Source organism: Chanodichthys erythropterus, chromosome 7 (genome assembly GCF_024489055.1).
Source record: "Chanodichthys erythropterus isolate Z2021 chromosome 7, ASM2448905v1, whole genome shotgun sequence".
Taxonomy (NCBI): Eukaryota; Metazoa; Chordata; class Actinopteri; order Cypriniformes; family Xenocyprididae; genus Chanodichthys; species Chanodichthys erythropterus.
The window spans coordinates 35,993,877-36,015,004 of NC_090227.1; the positions used below are offsets into that span (position 1 = coordinate 35,993,877).

The 21,128-nt window shown below is 36.6% G+C and overlaps 2 protein-coding genes across 4 annotated transcripts in view; both read right to left on the reverse strand.

The window, feature by feature from the left end:
* Window positions 1-211: 211 nt before the first annotated feature.
* Window positions 212-16,235, reverse strand: nutf2 (nuclear transport factor 2). Of its 3 annotated transcripts, none has more exons than XM_067390387.1 (5): window positions 16,103-16,235; window positions 9,795-9,916; window positions 6,618-6,689; window positions 6,064-6,162; window positions 212-1,963 (listed from the first exon to the last, which is right to left on the reverse strand). In XM_067390387.1, the coding sequence occupies exons 2-5, from the start codon at window positions 9,891-9,893 to the stop codon at window positions 1,850-1,852; spliced, it is 384 nt and encodes a 127-aa protein (XP_067246488.1). In that variant the 5' UTR covers window positions 9,894-9,916; window positions 16,103-16,235; the 3' UTR covers window positions 212-1,849. The 3 variants fall into 3 exon arrangements, with proteins under 3 accessions (XP_067246488.1, XP_067246489.1, XP_067246490.1); XM_067390388.1 differs by lacking the exon at window positions 16,103-16,235 and adding an exon at window positions 15,816-15,963; XM_067390389.1 differs by lacking the exon at window positions 16,103-16,235 and adding an exon at window positions 15,894-15,918.
* Window positions 16,236-16,621: 386 nt separating this feature from the next.
* The window catches only part of tsnaxip1 (translin-associated factor X interacting protein 1), a 9,756-nt gene continuing 5,249 nt past the window's right edge, over window positions 16,622-21,128 (reverse strand). The window contains exons 7-17 of the mRNA XM_067390390.1: window positions 21,036-21,128; window positions 20,455-20,624; window positions 19,824-19,895; window positions 19,615-19,717; window positions 19,393-19,508; window positions 19,112-19,240; window positions 18,865-19,023; window positions 18,577-18,686; window positions 18,372-18,495; window positions 17,242-17,348; window positions 16,622-17,117 (exon numbers count right to left, since the gene is read on the reverse strand). The exon at window positions 21,036-21,128 is cut by the window's right edge and continues 43 nt beyond it. Coding sequence (XP_067246491.1) covers window positions 16,925-17,117; window positions 17,242-17,348; window positions 18,372-18,495; window positions 18,577-18,686; window positions 18,865-19,023; window positions 19,112-19,240; window positions 19,393-19,508; window positions 19,615-19,717; window positions 19,824-19,895; window positions 20,455-20,624; window positions 21,036-21,128 — 1,376 coding nt within the window. The 3' untranslated portion in view covers window positions 16,622-16,924. The remainder of the gene's footprint in view (window positions 17,118-17,241; window positions 17,349-18,371; window positions 18,496-18,576; window positions 18,687-18,864; window positions 19,024-19,111; window positions 19,241-19,392; window positions 19,509-19,614; window positions 19,718-19,823; window positions 19,896-20,454; window positions 20,625-21,035) is intronic.

The window sequence follows — 21,128 nt, forward strand, 5'->3', positions numbered from 1 at the left end:
GCTGAATCACCTAACTTCACACTTAAATTTTAATAAGATAAACTGTTTTTAGGGATCACTAATAAATATTTATATTTTATAATCATTATCATTTTACTTATTACATTTTTTATTAGTTTTCAGAGAATCACCTAAGTAAGAAAAAAAAACTTTTTTCAACTAGTTCCTCCACCACATACAGAAATAACAATAACAGCACACTTTTCTTTGATCTCCTTTATTTCCACATACATGTAGGCAACTGAAGTAGTCTCTTACTGTATTCACATTGTATTAATGCTGTTTTTGTTGGGAAAATCAAGTCTTCTTTTGCTCTTCCCCTCAAACCACAAATGAGAGGGTATACCTGCAGGGTCGAGCAAGCATGAAGTACGTGTACAGCACATGTATTGGCCAGCAAAAATATAATGTGAGAAAATGACTCATACTGATGTTCTAGCAGATCTGTCAAGATATATCAGTGCAAAAAGCTACAATGCAGAAGACCTAAAATACCTGTACCATCTCTTGGCACAAAGGCCTTCAAAATTTGTGAATATGATTTTCTAATCCTAAACAATGAATAAACATAACTCCTTTAGTGTAAACACGTGAAAATGAAGAGATAATCACCTCTTATTCCCACAAACTAGTATTTCTGATGTCACGTTTCAGGCTTTATGTGTCTGTGATCCTTCTTGAACTGGTAATGTCAAAATATAACAGCTCTGGGCACACTCGATGGCATTTACATTCATACAAGCTTATGAAACATAACATCCCACATTCCATTACTTCAAGATTTTAATCAATGGAAAACGGGGAAACAAAACCTCTAAACTAAAACAAAAAGGGTAAATGAAAGAATAAAAACACTGAAAATTCATCTGCACTTCTGGGATTTTTCTGTTCGTCTCAAACTCGTTTTATCCACGACTAAACTTGCTTTATGTGATCATTGGAGGATTCATATTTTCCTCTTTTTAACAAGAGCATCCATTGTATTCATAGGGTTAGGGTTACATAGAAAATGTTGAAAAATTATTTTTAGTATGAACATCTGCATCAGGAAACACTGGCCACCCATAAGCTCCATTGTTTCAGCTCTGCTCAAATAAAACTATAATCTTCATGAGAGAATCTAATATGAAACAGTATCAAAAATATGAACAGGCAAGCATAGAAAAGGGAAAAAAGGTAGACGCAAAACCAGACAGGGGGATGAACAAGATGATGACGTTGTTAAGAAAAAGTCAAAGGTTTTTATTGTGTATCGTGGCTTGGTAATTATTGTCACAGAGAGCAGTGAGCAGAAATTGGGAAGCACACTGGTCTGAGGGGAAGGGGAAATTAGGGTTGTGTTCTTTGGATAGCTAGAGCAACCTGACATTACATTTAATGGAGACACCAATTTTCAAAAGGGGGCAAAAAAAAAAAAAATTAAACTTCAAGGAGCATATTCTAAAAACAAGCTGATAACACTTTGTACTAAAGCAATGAAAGACAGACGGTTGTTATTTCAAAGTCAAAAATCAGCAACTAAAATGTAAAAAACAGCCGAGGTTAGGTTAATACGTATTTGTCCTGTTCAGGGAGTCCTCTGATATTTAAGCTCCCCATCATCATGCAGGTTGGCGAAGGAAAAGGGTCAGTTTGATGGATGTGTGGGCTTTCAGCAAAGAAACATGTCATTTCTGGAGTAGAGGCAGTACTGTATATGCCTGCATGTTTTCTGTGATTGACTGCTGTAATCCGGTGCCGTTTTTCTTGAGTGTGATGTATGAAGGGCTGATTGACAGGTTCAGGCGTCATCAGGGCGGAACCCCATCCTCCACCTTCCCCCACTTCCCTCCTGCTAGCCATGGGGCGTTTAACCAAAATTGTGCAGCGACAGGCGGAACATGTCATTGGTGCAAACCCACGCCTCGTTAATGTTCTTCAGGATGAAGCTCTGATGGAATCCCATGATGGGGTCATCATCTGCCTAGACAAAGCAGAAACAGAGAGACTTAGGCAGAGGATTTCACATACTCTGTGCAACACTTCATTAGAGAGAAGGGAATAATTAAACTAGAGCTGAATTATTCAAATTCTGTTAAACTAACACAAAAACATGCAAGTTTCCAGACATGTGTAGCACATTTCAAGGCATATTAATCCAGCTACAGAAAGACAAAAGCTGCATTATGCAACCAAGACAAATTAAAGGCTGAGAGTTTGTCACAATATGCTCCATTTTTCCACACTAAGGATGTAATTTCTTGACATAATGAAAGGATATGATGGTCAGTGAAGTTGAAATAAAAATAAAAACATGAAAGATAAGACAAATGCATGGTAAGGTGATAAAAAATCTGTTTCTCATATAAACACTGAGCCTAATTCTGGACTCAAATGATCTACAGTAATGAATCACCATAAATAATAAAATAAGGGATAGTTTGCACTAAAATAAAAAGTTAAGTCATCATTTACTCATCCTGGTGTTGTTCCAATACCGTATATCCCTTTTTTTCTTTTTTTTTTGGACCACACGCTCATAATGGTAGTGGAATAGTTATCGCGTTCATGTATGTCAACTGTCATTCTGACTGTCTTCTGACAACCAGAGTTATGGTCTGGAGATATGCAACTCAGTGAAGAAAGTACTTTTTTGGGATTCCTAGGTAGTGTATTTCATGTTGTGTTTTTATTAATCTAGACTTCTCACACAACTTGTGCTCTTTTTCTGGGTGAGGAGTAGGAGTGAACTGTGGTGCTAATAGAGTCTCACGAATGTGCACATTGCATATCCAGGTAGTCAGGATTTTCATTACTAATACATTACATTTTGGTTCATTTTCGTTTATACCACCAGAACACTTGGAATATATGGTAGGTGTTGCATGGGACCATTTTGTGATACTTTTGCATTTTTTTTTTTAAGGCCACCAGATTACAGCACGTCACTTCTCAGACATTCTAATTTTGATTCAGCATGTTCAATCGGCAAAAACAAGCTCTGACAACAGACTCCAACAGGGGTAATGCACTGATCCGACAAAACACGACGAAGTGCCTGTTTGCCGTCTGTCAGTGGCCATTGGTGCGTTGTGAACTGGCCTTTAAAAAGCTTGATGCAGGTCACTATTCATTGCCATTACATGGCCATTCATTCAAAATTCTCCTTTTGTGGTACAAAAAAGAGAGAAGAGCATTAGAACACCACCAGAGTGAGTAAATGATGACTTAATTTTCATTTTAGGGTGAACTATCCGTTTAAATACACATATGCCATACATTGATGTAACTCAAATCAAAAGAAGGTTACAAGGTTATAAATTGCTTTCAGTGCAAGATAACCCATGCACTGAATACAACTCTGTTGTTAAAGGTGCCGTAGAACGTCTTTTTAAAAGATGTAATATAAGTCTAAGGTGTCCCCTGAATGTGTCTGAAGTTTCAGCTCAAAATACCCCATAGATTTTAAAAAAATTTTTTTTTTTTTTAACTGCCTATTTTGGGGCATCATTAAATATGAGCCGATTTAGGCTGCGGCCCCTTTAAATGCTCACGCTCCCCGCCCACGGAGCTTGCGCTTGCCTTAAACAGTGCATAAACAAAGTTCACATAGCTAATATAACCCTCAAAATGGATCATGCAACATGTCTAATCGCATAATTATAGTATTTATTTGGATGTTTACATTTGATTCTGAATGAGTTTGAGGCTGTGCTCCGTGGCTAACGGCTAATGCTACACTGATGGAGAGATTTATAAAGAATGAAGTTGTGTTTATGAATTATACAGACTGCAAGTGTTTAAAAAATGAAAATAACGACAGTCTTGTCTCCATGAATACAGTAATAAACGATGGTAACTTTAACCACATTTAACAGTACATTAGCAACATGCTAACGAAACATTTAGAAATATCACTAAAAATATCATATCATAGATCATGTCAGTTATTATTGCTCCATCTGCCATTTTTTGCTGTTGTCCTTGCCTGCTTACCTAGTCTGATGATTCTGCTGTGCACAGATCCAGACGTTAATACTGGCTGCCCTTGTGTAATGCCTTGAACATGGGCTGGCATATGCAAATATTGGAGGTGTACACCCCAACTGTTACGTAACAGTTGGTGTTATGTTGAGATTCGCCTGTTCGTCGGAGGTCTTTTAAACAAATGAGATTTATATAAGATAGAGGAAACAACAGTGCTTGAGACTCACTGTATGTAATTTCCATGTACTGAACTCTTGTTATTCAACTATGCCAAGATAAATTCAATTTTTAATTCTAGGGAACCTTTAAAACTTGGAGATGTCATTTTAGCACACATTTTACCCAGTGTTGTTATTGTTAACTAAAACTATTAATAAATTGTTCATTTAAAACAAAGCTGAAATTTAATAGAAAATAAATACAAAAAAAAAAAAATATGTTTTTAAGTCGAAACACTAAAATTACTAAAACTAGAATAAAATAATTATATAAAAAAAACTGAAATTAAAACTGAAAAAAAAAATTAATAAATACTAAAATAAAACTGATTTTACCCAAATAGTCCATTCAAATTCATTCATACATAATTTCACAGTGAATAACTGGAATCTAAAATCCAATAGAAGCACAGCTGATCCCAAAAGTGGCATGTTAACCCAATTTGAGTATAAGTTAAGGATGGTTCACACTGTGTGATTTTGGCCACTATTTGGTCATCTGAGACAAATTTTGCAAATCCTAAAAGATTCCTATAATCCTAGCCTAAAATCTGTAGTCTTTGATCTCTAGTTTGACATGTTCACAGACAGCCGATTGATGACCTTTGCGATCAAATTTTACCTCCAACGAAATTCTGGCAGAGTCAGAAGATTTGGCGCACAATCCTCCAGTGTGACTTCTCCTACAACTACCGTCAAATTGTCTTTGTTTTTCAAGACAAGCCGTGATCAAAATTAATGATAGAGACGTCTTTGCTAGCCACCATTTCAGTCCCGCGTGTAATGCAGCTCACAGTCATTGAACGTGTATGGGTTGATGATGTAAAACTCCGGACAAGTTTTCATGCGCGCGTCCATTTTTAACGCGTCTTGACTGTCGTACAGACTGACATAAATGACAGCTGAGATCCCACAGTGTGACATGAGGATCATGTTCGTACAGTCTGACAAGCAAAAATCGTAAAAAATGACTATTATAAATCGCACAGTGTGCACCCGGCTTTAGTTTTCCTTCTGAGAGAACTCATCTCATCCCATGATGGCTAAAATGAGGAAGTCTTCATTAGAGGTCAAAATAAAAGCTGATTGTTAGTCACCACACAGAGTCTGTGCTCATTAAGTTAAACTCGATTTTTTTTTTTAATTTTTGGACACATTATGTTGTTAAAGGCCACTGTCATTCATGTCACCAAATATGGCCAACTCTCATTAAAAATGAATGATTTTCAGTTGTTTTGTTGCTGCCAAGGCGCAAGCAAATCCACAAACACTCATCAAGCAAATCGGCAATTCTGCATCAACAAATTCGACGTCATGGCATTCCCACCATACTAGATCCACACAGACACTTGATCTGAACACAGCTTAAAGCCGTTAGTAGAGAGGCCTGTACGGTGCGCGTCAACTCAAGCAGACACCGGTCCTTACAGACATTAAGAGAAGGAGGAAAGGCCATGTGACCACCGAGAGCCTTTAAGCTCAAAGGTTGTGCAGGGCAAGCCTGAAGACTTCATTGGTGCAAACCCAGGCAGTGCTGATACATTTCAACAGAAAGGTCTGGTGGAAGCCCAGCACCTGGTCATCGTCCGCCTGACAGACAAACACACACACACACACACACACTACAGCTCTGAAATGCTTATGAAATCTTTGACTTCACACTACCATAACATGTAAGTTGAGAGGGCAATCAAGAAAGGCTTAAACCTTCCACGGCCGCTCTCAATTTAAATTCCACTGGGATTAAGGTGATGCTATGCAATTCAAATGGGCAAGAATCCCCTTTTAGACCTTAATCACATACATATTTACCAAAACTGTTCACCGCAATAGATTAACTGTCAGAAACCAAAATTAAATTTCAAGAAAATGTACTTACTTTTAGTTGGCCTACTACCATACTCAATATGCAGCTATCAGGGGTGGGCTGGTGGTCTTGTGCTGTTATGCTGTGAGCTATTTTTGTGAAGGGCAGGCTCTGGAAACGATAAACACAGAACATTATGTATATAAGTGTTTAAATGGAAAGATACCTTACTACTGCATATATGTACTGTAATTAAACAGCTGATCAATATTTAAATGAGAATGCACAATAGATCTGTACAATATCAGTTGACTTTAGAGATTTATTTTATTAATAAAAAGATTTATTAACTCTATAATAATGTTGTGATGCCTAAATTCAGTTGTATATTTTAAAATGACAGATTTTGATGATTTATTTGAATTTTAATTAGACAAAATAATACAGTTATCAACCACAAAATTAAAATATTTATGAGCTTATATGGTATGGTCTGGAGGATTTTAGTGGAGAACCTCTCACTCCCTTTCCCCCCTCAAAAAACAGTTTTAGTCCCTGAACATGGAGGAAAAAAGAAATGAAGCCTAACATATTAAACTACTTTGAATCAACACACAAATACTTACGGAAAGCTTTTCGACAATAGCTGCTTTTCCCTGGAATTGCTGACCCTCCCACGTAAGGCATGATGCATCAATCTAAGGTAAGAGAAAAAGAAGATGAGCTAAAGACGCCAATATGTAGATAGTGAAGCAGTGCTGTGGCCAGTCTTATATATATCTCCTCGCTGTTAGGTGGAAACCTTGTATTTCCAAAAATGCTACTTTTCAGGAAATGGTAAAAACACTATTATTAAAAATAAATAAACACCTTGTAGTCAGTGTTGGTATATTATGGCTTTATATAGTCAGATTCTTTCATGCATCATTTTATTATTAAAATTTTACCAAAATCAAGCTTAAATGGAGTTATGAAGCTTTTGACCAGCATTTTTCTGAGAATTTCAGAAATACGTGTTTTGTCCGTCATTACAACAGCTCTATCTAAGGCAGTGAGTGCATTGCATTATGTTTTCATCGACTGACAGTTTACTGTAGCCATGTGGGCACTCAGTTTATTCAGTCAATTGTCCAAAATCTCATGTTTCTGAAAACAAAGTGCTACAAACAGGCTATTTAAGACTGTACTGGTTACGACTCGACGACAAATGCCAGACTAAGACACCCTTCTTTGCTCCTCAAATATATAAAACATTAGCCTTTATATATAGTGTTTCTTGAGTTAAAAAAAACACTATACTTTAAAAAAAATCAGTTGTTTATTTACCCTTGCATTGTAAAGAAGTGAAGATTATCCAAACTGCATCTGGAACTTCATTCACTAGAGGTTATACCAAATTTGAGGATCCAATGGAGTTATAACTCGAGGTTTCACAAGCTCTTTTTAATACTTTTCATTGGTTAAATATTTGCAAAACCCAGACAGATGTAGGGTGACCAATAGTAATGATTTATGAAAAAAATAAAAAATATGGAGATACAAGGTTTCCACCCGACAGCAGAAAATTTAGTAAATTAACAAGTGACAGTAACAAATGACAGGTGCACTCACAGGAGTAGACAAATCACACACAAATACTTTATTTTAATCCAGTTTATACTAATATATTTTTTTTGTTGAATTTCCTCGACAAATATCCAACAACAGTATTGTTCAACATCTTTTATATGTTGCTCAAAAAGTAGATCCAAGTATGAGCACTTTAGGCCCAGTGTAGAACCACATTTCTGGCCTGAAAAGACTCTTCTGTTGAACACACGACAAAACTTGTTTGTTACTGGGCATCTAGCGTCACTCTGCAAGACATAAACCAAGGGACGCTTTGAACACTAACATGATGGCAAGACAGAGACAGTAAAAACATTTCTAGTTGACATCTCTTAACTAAAGACACCCACACACTACAAGATAATCGGGCCGATTTTGGGCCCAATTCTCCCCTTCTGACAATCCTAGGTAAAGTCCTGATTATCTTGATGGTTCTACAGATTATCTTATCAGATTTTCCTGTGGTGTGAGGTGTGTTAAGAGTGACTGAATCTGCTGGGAAGAACATCGGGACTGCACCAATCTTAAAACGTAAATATCCAACATGTTGAATATTTATGATCACAAATTCTGGAACCCCGAAGACAAACGCAGACGCACTCTGTAGATTGTCACATAGGAACGAAATGATACAAATTAAAAAGCGAGCTGATGGAAGTTGGAAGCATTACACAACTTCTTCCAAAACGTTTTATTTTTTCACGCAAATTTTCTGTAAAAAGCAGTCCAAACAACTATTATCTGCATTTCTTCTTGCTCATCATCTGCAATGTTTGTTTGTAAAGTCACGTTTGACCATCAGAGATTTTGTGAGATCTCCTGTGTTCACAGTCGGGACTCTGGTTGTTTGTGAATGGAAATTGTTAGTGTGTGGTGTGCTGTCTTGGTCACACCGTGGCACTCCACACACTACAGGAACAAATTTGTTAAATCTATGATTTTTTTTGTCATTATGTTTGTGATCGCTCATATTTTGAAAATCTGATAAGATTTTAAAATTCTTTTAGTGTGGGACAGCCTTAACCCTCTGGTGCTGTTGGATAGTTTGACCAATTTTTTTGATAAAACTAATTATATATATATATATATATATATATATATATGGTGATTAATTGTTGCACATCCCTTATATATAAAGGGATGTGCAACAATTAATCACCATTAATTGTTTACAATATAAAAGTCTGTGTTTACGTAATATGTTTGTGTTCTGTGTATAATAATTATGTATATATAAATACACACATACATGTATAAATTTAAGAAATATATGCATGTTTAAATAAATTTATATATATTTTATATTACACAAATATAAATATTTTTCTTAAATATATACATGTGTCTGTATTTATACATACATAATTATTACACACAGAACACACACATATTACATAAACACTTATTTTGCAAATGATTAATCACGATTAATCGTTGCACATCCCTCATATATATATATAAATATATATATTAAAACAATATATATTTTAAATATATAAAATATAAAAAAATATATATATTTTTTTTTAACTCCTTTGGAATGGTACGAAAATGTACTTAAGGTTTCAGCACTTGCTGTGTGAACACACACACAAAAAAAAAACATGCACATGATTCGAATCGACACTTGTATTGTTCGTGGTACAAAATGACCACTAATTTCATCTATTAGAAACATTTGGTACTGAGTACAATTCTTACTGAAAGCTCATTTTTTGAGATATCAACCTCAAATTTGGAACATAGCTTGTTTAGATTTATGGCTTTGGTTTTCTCACAGTTTTAGAGTGAAACAGGTTTTGGAAAATATATATTTCATATAACAATTGAAAATTTTATTTTTCATAACAAAAGATGTCAAATTCTGTAACTTTTCACTTCATAAATAATCTGCCAAGGATGGTCTTTAAAAAGAGACCAATCTATTAAGTCTGGACTCCAAAGCATTCACGATTTATGACAGTTTAAGTTGGAAATTTCATTTACAGGTCTATGCTCAAAAAGTGAATAAATGGATTATAACTACTGCATAAATATAATTTAGTAACATAAAATCAAACTAAGATATAGTACAATCATTTCATTGAAATAAAAAAAATTACGGCCATTTTTGACCATCACAAGAACAGCACGAGAGGGTTAAAGGGCTAGTCAAGAGAGAACCATCCTGAGCAAAAGAACTTGACAATACTCACATATATCGATCCAAGTTGAGTCCTGTCTGTGTCAAACAGCTGATAGTAATGTTGCACAAAGCTGGATCCTATTTGTTCCCAAATCGGCTTGTCTCCCATTCTGATTCACCCTTCTACAGGCACTGGTGGAGACAGAATAAATGACTCAGTGTGTATGACAGACAACCATTTTTGCCAAGTACAAAAAAACAGAAACTTAAGGAGATTTTAATTTTGGAATTCATACCGACAGCTAAACGCATGCTGCATAGATGCACAGAGTTGGTATACTGAATGCTGATACTTCACACAAAGCATTTATTTGTTTTGTTCACTTGTGTGTGTAGTATTTGTTATACGGTTTGATTTGTTAAAAGGCTTCACACACAGACTGAAAGCAGTATGTGAAGTAAACATTATTATTAACTTATCAATTGCGTAATAGGGCTGGTCATGTGATGTTAACATGGCAACGCCCATGAGGGGGCGACCCTCTCTATGTAGGGAAACAGAGGAGTCATCTCATGCTAGTGCAAATAATTTGAATTATATTTTTGTCTGTGTAAAATGTTTATTTAGCAACTAATTTCCCCTTTTTAGTTTTTCTGACAGTATATGCCAGCTTTATTGTGAAAAAAAAAAAAAAAAAAAAAAATCACTAAAACAACAAAATCACACAAAATTAAACGGATCAGACCAAAATAAAAAAAGGCTTTATTAAAAGGACTGTTCACACCAATTACAATAACAATAGTTTTAATAATTGTTCTAATGGCTTGTTTCCACTGAGTGGTACTGTTCAGTACAGTACACTACGATCCAGCTTGCGTTTCCACTGCCAACAGTGCCCTTACCTGATAGGCGTGGTGTATGCCGGAAAGTAGCGATCTACGTCACTGAACGACAATGGAGGACATACAACAGCTTTGTTTGAGCAAAGGCTGAAGGCTGCAAAAGTAAAAAAGCCGAAAAATACACACTGTGTTGCGATGGTATTGTGTTGTCATTCACCTTGTAGCACGCGCAAATGATGATTCTCTGTCAGCCAATCGACTTTCGGCAGTGAGTGTAGCTCCACCCTTTTGGTACCGGTACTGTTGTGCTAGGTACCCCAACGGAATGGTCCCAAAAAAGTGGCACGGTTCAGAATTAGGCCCAATCCCAATTCTACCCCTTACCCCTTCCCCTTTCACCTTCCCCTTTGTTTCGCGCGTTCACGTGAAGGGGTAGGGGTGTCCCAATTCTCATTTGGTTGGAGGGGAAGGGGTAGGGGGAAGGGCCAGGTAGCCCTTCAAACGAAGATTTTTCGGGACCACACTTCAGACGAAGGGGTATGATAAATTTCCAACATGGCCGACCAAGCGAGCAGAGAGACCCATAAATGTAAGTATTTTTTTTACGGTAAACAGTATTTTAGTAATAAATAATCACTTGTTTTATGTTGCCTTTAATCTTGTGTTCATGTATACGGTTATGTTCTCTGAAAAAAGATTTGTTAAAATCGCTATGAAAACAGTTCGCTAATGTTTTTTACATTATGATAGTTCCACAACAATTTTGTTTATATTTTATTGAAACCCGCGTTGATTTGACAACATAAATTCAAATCCGGTGGCAGCCAACTTGTCTTTTTGCTGCATGCCTCATTAATGTATTGTTTTGTTGTGGTTACGTCCATAAATACGTGTACGTTACATGATATAAACAAAAAGTGCATTCAGTTTGCGTGCTTATTCATCAGTATTGTATGTTCTGTATCAACCAGGGACTCCTGAGGAAACACGCAGGTTCGTCTCCTTTGTCTTATGCGAAGAACTGAAGACAAATGCAAAAAAATAGCTGTCGCCCAAGCAACAGAGATCACTACAGCTATCGATGGCATCTTAAAAGGCCAATTCACACCGCACCAAAAAGCAATTTTTTAGCGCAACCCTTTTTATTAACAAGACCCATAAGCATATACAACCATGTAGCTAAACAAGCCAAAACGTATTATTAAAAACGAAACTGAAGGTAAACCTGCGTTGCTCTCATAGTGGTTAACGTTACCTCTCTCTTTTGGTGAAATGGAGCAGCTGCTCTTGCTCAATGGCACGGATTGCACTATGGACTATTGTACCTTTTGTATATTTTTTTTTTAACAGTATTTTATTTTTTATAATGAACAAGCTGCGATGTCAGGTTTCCACTGCTTTGTTGTGCGTGTGTGAGGCGCGGTCGCGATCAAACAGCTGTCTTTGCAGGGGACTTGCCTCATCGTCATGGCAACGGTTCGTGGCCAGGTCAGATTACGTGGGTTTGTTGCCGTCTGTTGGAAAACTGTTCACACCGCGCAGACATTCCACGACCGACAAACGCCGATTAAACATGTTCAGTCGGGTGAAAACCGACTCCAACAGATGCCAACAGGGGTATCACACCGATCCAACAAACTCCAACAGACGAGTGTTGTCGGTGCGGTGTGAATTGGCCTTTAGAAGTGTGTGATAAACATCGGCGCATCTATGACGTAGGAGCTAGCGACGACTTATGACGTGTAACAGTCTAGTAGTGATGTCCCAATTCTTAGGGGAATATTTTCAGCCCTACCCCTTGACACTCTGTTTCAAGGGGCAAGGGGAAGGGGTAGGCGTAGGGGGAAGGGTAAGGAGTATAAAATAGAATTGGGATTGGGCCAATTAGGGTACCATTCACAACTTCTGACAATGGAAATGGCAAAAATGGCATACCGTACTGAACCGTACCACTCGGTGGAAACAAGTCATAATACTATGAGAAGCAAGTGTGCCGCACACGTCCTGAAAAGTGAAGCCAAAACATTTTGATCGTCCCCTGGTGGCTGGCTGCAGTATAGGTCATAACCCTCACCCTCTAAATGGGACACGAGTTAAAGTAAAAAACAAAAATTATGCTTAAAATATTTTCCCCCCCCTCCGAAGATGGTTTCTAAAATATGTATAAATGCAACTTTCATGAAGTAAACTTTTACTAAAAGTAGGGATGCACCGATACCATTTAAGGACCGAGTACGAGTACCGTTACTTTTTTCTAGTACTCACCGATACGATACCTATACATTTATAGACTTGTGCCGATATTCAGTAATGCGATATATCACGATAATGAATATGCACGGTATTGTTATCGTGGGCATTTCAAAATACCGTAAATAATAATTACCAATTATTAACATTTTTATAATGCAACTGCGCTGGTGAAGTTTTTTAAATGCCTCAAACATATATTTTAATCTGGTCTACAACATGCCCTAATGATTAGAAATGTTCTGATTATTTGTTATTGTTCAGTAAAACTTAAAGACATACGGCTTCATTAGTTAACATGTTAATTCATTATTACCAAACTGACAATGAAAAATACTTATAAAGCATTAATTATTCTTAGTTAATGTTAATTTCTTAGTTACTGTTTAATAACATTATTAAAATCAAAAGTACTTCTTTAATGGACCTGAGAGAAAACTAACAATGATCAGTTCTGTTTCTTAACTAACATAAAAATGATACTTTCTGTAACAAATGTAGCTGTTGCTCAACCTTAGTTAATGCATTAAATAATGAGACCTTATTGTAAAGTGTTACCTGTTGTTCTTTATGGGCTAATTCTTTTGCACTTTAATCGGTTTGAAAATTTGACTTTATATTTTTTTTGTGTATTGCCTTATTGTATTTAAACATTCAGAGTTACTTTTGTTACTAGAAAAAGAGTTCTTAAACCTGTTATACTATGACAACACTTTTTTGCAATTTATTCCAATATCGTGATAATACCGTATACCGTGATAAAAGCTTCAGCAATTAATCGCAACATGAAAATTTGATACCCTCACATGCCTATACATTTATTAATTTCTCTCTCTCCCTCTTTTTTTTTTTTGGTGATGTTGCAGTTTTACAAGCACAACACAGTGAGTGAACTAATGAATCCTGGGTTTTAGGTACCATGAAAGTGACTTGACTTTTAGCGGTGTTCATCACCATGGTAACTTACGCTCCACGGCTAACATGCTCCAGGGCAGGTTATGTTCTGGTTCAGAGATCTCAAACTGAAAGTGACATTGAAACACCTAACACAATAAAGTTCTCTTCCTCCAAATTAAAGGTCACTATATAGTAAATACAAATATTTAATGATGAAATTGTGGGGTTTTAAAGATAATTGCTTAGAATTATTTTATAATTTATATGATTTGTATAGTTATATGATCTATATTTTTATTAAACCATTACACACATGCAAGTTTAAATCATAGTTTATCTCTGTTGCAAGGCATGTGATTGGCTGTTTGCCACTGATGTCACACATTCATGTGCATGCGCTCCACAAACTCAGGATCAAAGCCTGAGTTGACAGAGAAAGTTGATGATAAGCATCATGGTACCAACAAAGCCGGATTGGAGTGGTTTGGTTTTGTCAACTTGAAACTAACCCTATAAGCCTGAGTTTGTTCAACTACCATCATGGTAAAGGCCCCTGGTCTGTGTCATTCAGCGTGATTCCGCCTATCCCGCCTTCACAAATCCATAACAAATTGTGATTGAAAGCATGTAGTTCGCTATGTGTGTTGTCATCATTAATTTTAAAGTATTTCCACACCTCTGAGGCTGACATTGTTTCTGCTGCTGCCGTCGGTGTCTCTGTGTGCGGAAAATGCTGTCAGTTACGTCACGTGAGGTATCGGTCTTTGGTATCAGGGTCATTTTTATGAGTACGAGTACAAGTACACAAGCTTGGTATCGGCCCGATACTAGTATCGGTACATCCCTAACTAAAAGCCTTCCTTCCGCCGGAAAAAATAGTCCCTGAATGTGAACAGCAACAGAAGTTACATCATTACGCCATTAGATGGCGGCAAAGACTGTCTTTCTGAGTGTGTCAGTCAGTAGCAAAGACTTTTCCATTGAAAAGACTCTTTTGTGAACATGGAACAAGACGCAACAGACAAATGCTTTGACTAACGCTGTCAGTCATGGGAAAACCCCTAACGGTTAAAAGGACAAGATATCGCAGCGTACATTTAAACAGATTTTTTATTATGAACATAGGACTCACCTGAAGGAAAATGCTAAATTTGAATGCAGGTAATAAAACTCACTCGATCCCTTTCTCACAATATTCTTCTACTTTCACGATTTTGTCCAGCTGATTAATGATAAAAACACTTACAGCCAATCAGAATCAATCTGCTTTAAATGCTCGAGCTCTTTAAAGTCGGTTTATCTTTATAGTTGTGGTGTGGACCTACCTATTCTCATAGATTACAATTTTTAAAACTTTACAGTCATCCTCCTTGATGTGAATGGGCCTTTATAAACTTCTTTCTACTTAGAAGAAGCTCGTGGAATCTTACACACTCCTGCTCCACCCTGTTACTCTAATACGGGTTTGTCAGCAACTTTGACTGGTTAATGTATCATGTGCTTGCTTGGGGCCATGACTCGCTGCAGTCTTTCAAACTCAAACAGATCAATTTCTCCAAAATGTATATTTTGCCCTGACATCTAACACGTCAAATTGTCACTTTAATAGTTCAGGGGTACAACGCGCCTAGAAGTATAAATATTAGTTAAAGCTGTTAATGAGTTATCTAGAACAACAAATGTATGGGTGACAATAAATAAACCAAACAAGCTGGTTCGATTACTGTAAAATTAAACAAGTCGATTAAAATGACACTTAAATTAATGACTGATCATTCTAAAGAGGATTTTATACATTTTTAGCTCTAACTGGTAGGTTGGTTAACAAGTAATAACTTAAATTCAAATCAATCTGTGACAATATGATTTCCGAATTGTGGTCAGAATCATTTCCGTGACCGTCCAACTGCAATTGCCGTTTGATCGTGAATGTTACTAACCATCAAGAGTCACCATGCTAAAGATTATCAGCTAGCTTTCATTGGCCTCGCTGTAGACTGATTCATTGTAGCTTTAGCCGACGTGCTAGCTGTCTACAGCGAACTCACCGGCTAAACTGTGATGAGGGAAAAGTTGTGCTTTACGTTGAAGTGAACGTTACCTTTTGAATATCGACTCGGAGTTTGAATAGTTACCGTCAACTTAGACCAAATGCGCTCTCGTTCCGTTCTAAAAATACCTCAGAGCCATTTGAGCTGCATGCAGGCGCGAGACCCTCGCGCGGCCCGTACACGCTCCTGTCCTATAGGCGTGTCCTATTAGCTAGCGCTTCAGATTATTCTTGGCAAAAAGCCCTAGTCCTACTTTGCATAAAGTAGCTGTAAAGTAGTTATGTGCAGTATAAACACAATGTTAACTGTTATAAATAATACGTGGCCAACACCTTACCTCCGTGAGCCCTAAACCGAATCCCCCGGTTCCAGTTATGGCGATTCCAGCGCGAGGCGAACAGAAGTTGAGCGGCCTCGTCAGTTTGAGCATGCGCAAAGCTCTTACACACTGCTTTGAATTTTGGTTCTTGACAGTCAGACAACAGATTCTCAGTGTACACATAGGCTGGTTGATGTATTGCTTTCCAAATCTAGAACTAGTGCTTCGAGCAGCGGGTGAATCCAATAATAGTATACTTAAAATACTCACACAAGTATTGTCCCTTAGAAACCATATTTGTACAATGTCTCTGCTATTTACAAACAGTTTCTAAATTCTGTTAAATAAAACTACATGTGACAGAAAAGTTCTGTTTAGTGTAACTGACACATAGGTCTCACAAACACAGTGCTTCTTTGCATTTACCACAGATTGGGAAATTGCACTTTTGTTAATAACACATGACATTAAAGTGTAAACAATCATCAGAATAAACTTGAAAAACAAATACGAATAAATGTAACATTTATTGACATGAACAATTATCAAGTAATCTGTATGCAGACAACTACAAATAACTAAGCTTTGTTGATTTAGAGGTAAAATGTCAGTATAAAATGCATGACGGTTTCTTTTCTTTTTAAGAGAAAGCAAAAATAAAGACACTTTAAAGCATAAGGGTAATTTTTAAACTAATTATTTAATATTGTGTCATTCCTGACATGGGATTTTCCAATTACATAATCTGCAAACTATTAACACAGAGGTATTATTAGAGGTATTTGGTTTATGTAGTGTGCTATAAAAAGATTGGAAATGTGCTTGACGTTTCAACAGTCATCACACTGGCCCTGCCCTTTTTACATTAGCCACAGAGAGACGCTGTAGCACAACCTCTGTGTTCAAAGCTTGATCTTGTAATTCACACTCCTTTGTCTTAAAAGCTACACTGAGATACCAGTCCAGAGTTTCAGAATCCAGTGAGGGATCGATAGATTTGAAGGCAGTCCGGAGGTGTTCTGCGTTCACTTCCCTACATTGATGACACACAAAACAGGACAGAACTATGATAATCCAGGATTAGTTCAATGAGGCTTTATTCCGATATCTCTAATAATGCATATCGTTTTGTAAACGGTGGATGGATGATTTCTCACCCTTTGCCTTCCAGTTGCACTCTCAGCTCGCTGATGTACTGAAGTCTCTCAGCGGTAGCTTGTTTTTTAACTAGACTCAGGAATTCTTTGTGTCTTCCATCTGTGTCCTGGAGGGGAAACAACATGTACACGAAACATGATGTTGTTCTAACATATTTATATATACAGTACCATTAAAAAGTTTGGGGTCAGTGAGTTTTTGTTGTTGTTGTTTTGTTAAGAAAATAAATTAATACATTTGTTTAGCAACAATGCATTAAATTGTTCAAAAGTGAATCATTTGTAAATCATTTTACAAAAAATTTCTAAAAATATATCACAGTTTTTAAAAAAGCAGAACTGTTTTCAACACTGATCATACGAAAAGTTTCTTGAGCAGAAAATCAGCATATTAGAATAATTAGAATGATCATGTGACACTGAAGACTGGAGAAATGGCTGCTGAAAATTCAGGTTTGCCATCACAGGAATAAATTACATTAATATTAATTATATGAATAATATAATCAAATAAAAATAGTTATTTTAAAGGGGTGGTTGATTGTGGTTTGTAGTTACCATGCCGTCATTTTACGCCAGACTGCTTCACAAACGAGGGTCAATTCAATGCTGGATTTGCACAAAAGATTAACATGACGGCACATGCTAGTCGATGAGTTGAATCAACTCCACAGCAACTACATAAATTTATCCACTAACCATTCAGAAACATCCAGTTGCATTCTAAAAGTTGAAACTTCTTCCTGAGTCTCTCTATCATTGTCCATTTCCAGTTTGAATAATGTAAGGCTGAAAACTGTTACTGACAATTGTAGTTTTGGCTGCGTGAGATTCTCCAGCTTTGTTGTTGTTGAGCAACCGAAGCGTGAGCTGTTAAAGGGGCGAGCAGCAGCTCATTTGCATTTAAAGGGACACACACAAAAACGACCCCCAAATAGGGGCAAATTTGACAAGCTATAATAAATTATCTGTGGGGTATTTTGAGCTGAAACCACACAGACACATTCTGGGGACACCCGAGACTTATATTACACTTTTAAAAAAATTGAGGTTTTCCAACCTCAAACTTTTAGGTAGTGTACATATTTTCAAAATAAATAATGTTCTTAGCTAAAAAAATTCAAACTGACCTCCGTATAAAGTGTCTGATAGGCAATGCGCACTCCATTGCTCCCAAACTCTGTCTGAGCTGTCGTCAGCAGCTCCTCTATGCCCTGATCTGACTTCATGGGGAAAGCCTTCTTCAAGGCCTCACTGATAATCAGCACACATATTGTAATAAATAACATGACAATCATATATATTTCTACTGAGGACATATGAGTTTTCACTTACCTAAACTCTGTGACAGTTAGTGATCCACATTGTGTTATGTCACTTTGAATTAAAACCTTAAGTAAGTGAGACAGCAGCTGTGTCTGTCCATGGTAGATGCTCTCATCAACCTGCCACAAATTTACACTCAGCAAAATTACACAGCAAATATCAGTTAGTATATAATTATCCCAATAAATATTTGGACAGTTTTGGAGGCCCCTATTAAATACAACAGATGAAACCCTGCTTTCAATGGACTTACTTGTTCAGTACTGCTATGGTAAATTACTTAGTTTAAGCACAAACCTTCCCAGTCAAGATGTCATTGAAAAGGCAAATGAAATCATCTTTCAGATTGTTTTGGATGCTTTCCATCAAGCTGTAAGCCCAATCTCCTGCCTTATCTGTATATTGTTCCACAAGATAGCTGTGAAGAAACTCCTGCAGGTCTCTGGAGGCATCGTTCTTCATTGAAGAAAAATGTGTGAAGAAATACAGTTACTCAACTATTGAATGTTTAAACAAATCAAGATAGGATATTAGTATGCCATACCTTTTCATTCTCTGTTGTTTTGTTCCTCCAGATATCTTTTAGAACTCTGATAACATCTGTTTTCTTGAGCTTAAGATTCTTAATTTTTCCCTCATATTGTAGATAAATGGGGACGTCACTGGATGTGCCCTGTCAAAACAACTTTAATTTAACTTAGCAAAGTTGGTCCATTTGGGTCCAGAGTTTATATATATATATATATATATATATATATATATATATATATATATATATATATATATATATATATATATATACACACCGATGTTAGGAACACTTACAAGTCCAATAAAGAACTCTTTTTGTCCATTGATCTCCTGCAGCAAGATCTCCAGCTTTTTTTGGCTGGACTGACCTTCAAAAAGCTCTCTACATCTCTCACTGCCTCCGAGTATGTCTATAAAACATATTACATCATCATTATCTCAAACATATGCTCAACTGTGCTATATAAAGAAGAGAACCTTTGGCAAAATTATCATGGAAAATTCAGATACTGATACCTGAACATTGTTCCCAGTTTGGTCTGGGAGTTGTTACAATGTGTTTGTTATCTGAGCCATGTTGCAGCACAGACTGATTAGAGTGTAACACAGCAGGTGATGACTGTTGAGTACAAGAATGTTTAGTAATCAGATGAGTTTATGATTATTTATTTATCATTATATAGACCTCTTTGAAGCTTTCCAGATCTGGTTCGCTGTATAACTACCTGGCAATGAACCTCAAGCAGCGTGTCATATTCAGACTTCATCTGGTCAAAGTCTGTTTGTAAGGTTTCCAGCTGAAACAAGGAAAGAAATCATATTAAACAGTGTTGTCAAAAGCTTATTAAAGGGATAGTTCACCCAAAAATGAAAATTCTGTCATCATTTACTCACCCTAAAGTTGTTTCAAACCTGTATAAATTTCATTCTTCTGATGAACACAAAAGAAGATATTTTGAAGAATATGGGTAACCAAATAGTTGATTTGGGTGATTTTTGGGTGAACTATTGTATAGTTTTGGGTGAACTATGCATTTTAAAATAACTGTTTTCTATTTTAGTATATCTTAAAATTTAATTTATTTCTGTGATGGCAAAGCTGAATTTTCAGCATCATTACTCCAGTCTTCAGTGTCACATGATCATTCAGTCTTAATCTGCTGATTTGATGTTCACAAAACATTTCTTAGTATTCATACTGCATAAAATGTTTGTGGAAATTCTGATACGTATTTTCAGGATTCTTTGATGAATAGAAAGTTAAAGAAACATCATTTATTTTAAACAGAAATCCTTCACAACAATGTAAAAGTTTGATCAATTAATGGATCCTTTTTAAAAAAAAAATCTCCATACCTTCATTAGAGTCTCCTCATGCATACGATTCAGGTTATCCCATTCCCGTCGAGGGACGACATCACTGTATTCTGCCTCCAGGCGGTTGAGCTCAACCTGAGCTTTGGTAAGATCCTCTCTACATACCTGCAAAGCCATTTTCACCACCATAGGATCCTCAGATTCCACCTCTGAGAGGAACAAGCAGAGTATCTGTCAAACCTCCTTCTCAATACTCAACCCTCCACCTCTATCCACTCCTTCCAAAAACAAGATTCCAATAAAACACACTCTCAAGTCAGACATTTTCTTACCATAGAAGCTACTCAGGTTCTGGTACAGGCTCTATTCTGCTCTCATCATGACTACTGCAACTCACTCCTGGCAATCAAACCTCTGCAGAAAGCTCCAGCCCAGCTAATATTCAACATCTTCCATTAATCTAACATCACAACTCTGCTATGCTTCCTCCACTGACTCATACACAAATTACCAGGAGTAACACTTTGTTTCCATGTTTATTTTTATTTTTTTCAGGCAGTACTACTACTAATCATCATCATCATCATCATCATTATCACTAGTGCCCCCTTCATTATAACCTTTATTATTATCATCATGTTCAGTATCTTGGGTAGAGTGCATTGTGCTGATTCTGGTGATGAGCAGCTTTCGTGCATCACGTTCATCCCTGT